The following is a 4857-nucleotide window of genomic DNA, read 5'->3' on the forward strand; positions in this document are numbered from 1 at the left end:
CCCAGGGTGAAAGCTTGAGGCTCTGTCTCAAAAAAAAAAAAAAAAAAACCCATAGACATTTGAAAAATGTGACAGTAAATAGATTTTGAATAAGACATTTGGTTGTAGTGTGAAACTTGATACAGAAGTTCACCTTGTCTGAACTCAGTTAAGAACATTCCCATTAGACAACACAAATTTTTCGCTGTACTATCCATGTCTGTGAATGACTATGAAAACACTATTACTTTTGAGGTTACAAATCTATTTGTAAATGTGAAATTCTTAAATAAAGCTGACCATTCACCTACATGAGGAATTTTTTGGAATATCTAGTATTTTGTTTTAACCAACCAAATCTATACTAATTCATGAGGACTTGAAATTTCATAATATGAAAAATAAATCAATGATTTTGTCATTTTAATCTTGTATCCTCATTTTCCTAAACTTACAGTGATTCACTTTCTCATAGTAAAATTAGTAGTAACCAGGTAGCTGTCTTTTTGTATATATAGTGTATGTAGAAATGTACTAATTTGGAGTAAAAATAATTTTAACTATTAGTTTGATTTCAGTTTGTATTTATTAATACTGTTTTATAAAGGGATAGTTTCAAAGTTGTCCAGTATCTAGAACTTGATATCTTTTAATTGTGAATGGTACACCCAAACAAAATGAAAAGGTGTTATTACAAACTATAATAGCTTAGAGAGAGATTTTTTCTGTTGTGTTAGTATTATGCTTGATTAGTTTGTGATTATAATAGATTCGAGTAAGTCCTAAATTTACATTATTTAAGCATATATTTGTAAATAGTATCATGTACTATCAGACACAAACGTAGAACATGTGTAGGTTGTTGTCTCAAGTAACTTATTTCAACTTGAATAAGAAGTAATTAGTGGACAGTTGACAGTAGGGTTATTCCTTCTCATAAAATATGTCAGTATGAGTGTCATTGTATACTATGTGTGAATAATAAAAATAGAAAAAAAGACATAAAACCTAAAGTATACCCTAGAATGTTAGAGTCAGCTTTGGTTGATGGGATTTATAGGTGGTTTGATCTTCTCTCCTCTCTTCTCTCTTCTAATTGGCTCACGACAAACAGATTACTTTTATGAGAAAAAAAAGCAGAATTAATTTTTTTTATTTTTTTTGCAGTTTTTGGCCGAGGCTAGGTTTGAACCTACCACCTCTGGCATATGGGGCTGGCACCCGACTCCTTTGAGCCACAGGTGCCACCCAGCAGAATTAATTTTTTACCAATTGTGTGATTTTATTTTAAATAAACTAAGTATTTATTTAGCACATGAAGTTTTGCCAGAAATTGAAAATAATAAGATTTATTTTAGTTAACAGTGCTAGAATCTAGTAGATTTTTTCGTGTCACAGGTAACAGCAACCTCCAACTCTTGGGCTTAAGTGATTCTCTAGCCTTAGCCTCCCAAGTAGCTGGGACTGCAGGTGCTCACCACAACACCTGGCTATTTTTGTTGCAGTTGCCATTGCTGTTTTAGTTGGCCGGGGCCGGGATTGAACAGGCCATCCACAGAATACAGGGCCACTGCCCTCTAGTAGAGTACTTTTTTGACTATTTTAACTTTTGACGTTTATGAACAGTAACATTTTTTGGAAGTTCAGCTATCCCCAAATTTTATTTTGTTTTATTTTATTATTATTTTTAAGACAGAGTCTCAGTATGTTGCCCTCTGTAGAGTACTGTGGCGTCATAGCTTACAGCAACCTCAAACTCCTGGGCTTAAGAGTTTTCCTCAGGAACAGTAACATTTTTGGAAGTTGAGCTAGCTCCAAATTTTATTTTATTTTATTTATTTATTTTTGAGACAGTCTTACTATATCATCCTTTGTAGAGTACTGTAGAGACATCATAGCTCACAGCAAGCTCAAACCCTTGGGCTTAAGTGATACTTTTGCCTCAGCCTCCAAAGTAGCTAGGACTAGAGGCACCCACTGCAATGCTGGGCCATTTTCTTGTTGCTACTGTCATTGTTGTTTTAGCTGGCCTGGGCGGGACTTGAACCTGCCAGCCTCAGTGCATGTAGCTAGCTGGCCTGGGCCAGACTTGAACCTGCCAGCCTCAGTGCATGTGGCTGGCACTGTAACCACTGCGCTATGGGTGCTGAGCCCAAATTTTAAACTTATTTTATTTATTTTTGGCCGGGGCTGGGTTTGAACCCACCACCTCCAGCATATGGGGCCAGTGCCCTACTCCTTAGAGCCACAGGCGCCGCCCAAATTTTAAATTCTTAAAGCCACATACATACACATAAATGGGAAGATTTATTGTATAATTTTTAATTGTAGTGAAATTGCATATTTGTTATGTTTACTTTTATAGGTACGAACTATGGCTCGAGATTTATATGATGACCACTTTAAAGCTGTTGAAAGCATGCCTCGTGGAGTAGTGGTAACGCTCAGAAACATAGCAACTCAGTTAGAGTCATCTTGGGAACTTCATACAAATAGACAAGTATGACAGCCTCTGGATTTTATGACTCCGTGAACTTTAGTTTTCTGTTTTTTTTTTTCTGGACCAGGTTTCCCTTTGTTAACCTAGGTAGAATGCCCTTGGGATCTTAGCTCACCACAGCTTCAAATTCTTGAGCTCAAGTGATCCTCTTTCCTGTCTCAGCCTCCTGAGTAACTGGGACTACAGGCACCCGCCACCACACCTGGCTGTTTTTTACAGATTGGGTCCTGGGTCTTGCTTAGGTTGATCTCAAACTCCTGAGCTCAAGCAATCCACCCACCTCGGCTTCCCAGAGTGCTAGGATTACAGGCGTGAACCATTGCAGCTGGCCTTAGTTTTGTTTTTCTTCTTTTCTGTTCCTTACATCCTGAATATTGAGTTAAGGTTGAAACTCGACAACCAGATGGGCCAAATCTGGTCTGCTAGTTGTTTTTTTATGACTTTGTGAGATGAGAATGGTTTTGAAATTTTTAAATGATTGAAAACAAATCAAAAGAAGAATAATATTTCATGACACATGAAACTGTATAAAGATCATATTTTAGTGTTCATAAGTAAAATTATATGGCACATAGCCATGCTTATTCATTTACCCATTTTTGTCTATAACTACTCTGGTGCTACAACAGCAGGGTTGAATAGATCTGGTGGAGTCTAAAATGATGACACAAGAACCCTCCCAAAAAAGTTCTCTGACCTCTGGTTAGAGATAATTTGCTTTAATACTTTTTTTTTTTTTAAACTAAAATTCATCCTTTAATTAGGTTACTTTTGTTTTTAACTAATCCTTTTTTTCCCCCTTATTCCAAGATCCCACCCAGGATACATTACATTCTTTTCATTTTATTTTAATTGTTTTTTATTAAATCATAACTTTGTACATTGATGCTTTTATGGGGTTCAGGGTACTGCTTCAATATACAATGTGAAATGCTTACATTGAACTAAGTAACATCCATCACAGTTATATTCATACCCCACCTAATGTGCATGATGCAATGGTATATTGCTTTAATACTTTGAACTGGATTTTTTTTTTTTTTTTTTGAGACAAAACCTCAAGCTATCCCCCTGGGTAGAGTGCTGTGGCATCACAGCTCATAGCAACCTCCAACTCCTGGGCTCAAGCGAGTCTCCTGCCTCAGCCTCCTAAGTAGCTGAAACCATAGGCGCCTGCTACAACGCCTGGCTATTTTTTGGTTGCAGCCGTCATTGTTATTTTTGGCGGGCCCTGGCTGGATTCGAACCTGCAACCTTAGGTGTATGTGGCTGGCACCTTAGCCACTTGAGCCACAGGCGCTGAGCCTTGTTTGTTTTTGAGACAGTCTTACTCTGTTGTCTGCATGGAATGTTGTGGCATCATAGCTCACAGCAACTTTAAAGTCTTGGGCTCAAGCAATCCTCTTGCTTCAGCCTCCCAAGCAGCTGGGACGACTGGTGCCTGCCACAATGCCTGACTGATTTTTCTGTTTTTAGCAGAGACAGGGTCTTGCTCTTGCTCAGGCTGGTTTCGAAATCCTGAGCTCAAGCAATTCACCCACCTAAGCCTCCCAAAGTGGTAGGATTTACAGGCATGAACCACTACGCTTGGTAGTAATTTGAACTTTTAATGTTTAATATCCAATTTATTTTGTGATAATTGATGTTACTTTTAAGAGGTGTGTTACTTGGACTATCTTCATTAAAGTTTTTTTTTTCTTTTAGTGTATCGAGGGTGAGAACACTTGGAGAGATTTAATGAAGACAGCTTTAGAAAACTTAATTGTACTTTTGAAGGATGAAAACACAATTTCACCATATGAAATGTGCAGTAGTGGGTTGGTACAAGCACTTCTTACTGTTTTAAACAATGTAAGTTTGTCTAGTAGTAGAGAACAAAATATAGTTTTAAAAACTATTTGTAGCTGTGCTTTTGGTAGAGCAATTTATAGTTTTGTTAAATATTTAAAAACTGAATAAAAGTTTACATTTCTGATTTCTTTAGCCTTTTAAGTTGTATATTACTTTGGGTTAAATCAAATAAATTTATTTTGATTTCATAAATTATTTATTTATATTTTTATTGTCAAGTTACTCTTTCCTAATTAGGCAGTTCTTTTTTTTTTTTTTTTTGAGACAGAGTCTCGTTATGTTGCCCTTGGTATAGTGCCGTGGTGTCACAGCTCACAACAACCTCCAGCTCTTGGGCTTAAGTGATTCTTTTGCCTCAGTCTCCCAAGTAGCTGGGACTACAGCACCCACCACAATGTCTGGCTATTTTTTTTCTTGGAGCTATCATGTTTTTAGCAGGCCTATGCCGGGTTTGAACCTGCGGGTCCTGGTGTATGTGGCCAGAGCTCTAACACCTACAGGCACCAAGTCTTTTTTTTTTTTTTTTT

General features: G+C 37.1%; 1 protein-coding gene across 1 annotated transcript in view; it reads left to right on the forward strand.

Moving 5' to 3' along the window:
* HECTD1 (HECT domain E3 ubiquitin protein ligase 1) overlaps positions 1 to 4857 on the forward strand; it is a 112183-nt gene that overhangs the window by 63493 nt on the left and 43833 nt on the right. Inside the window, exons 16-17 of the mRNA XM_023514398.1 lie at positions 2345 to 2479; positions 4184 to 4330. Of these exons, the coding sequence (XP_023370166.1) occupies positions 2345 to 2479; positions 4184 to 4330 (282 nt within the window). The remainder of the gene's footprint in view (positions 1 to 2344; positions 2480 to 4183; positions 4331 to 4857) is intronic.

Source organism: Otolemur garnettii, unplaced genomic scaffold, assembly GCF_000181295.1.
Source record: "Otolemur garnettii isolate 467f Iridium unplaced genomic scaffold, OtoGar3 scaffold00052, whole genome shotgun sequence".
Classification (NCBI taxonomy): domain Eukaryota; kingdom Metazoa; phylum Chordata; class Mammalia; order Primates; family Galagidae; genus Otolemur; species Otolemur garnettii.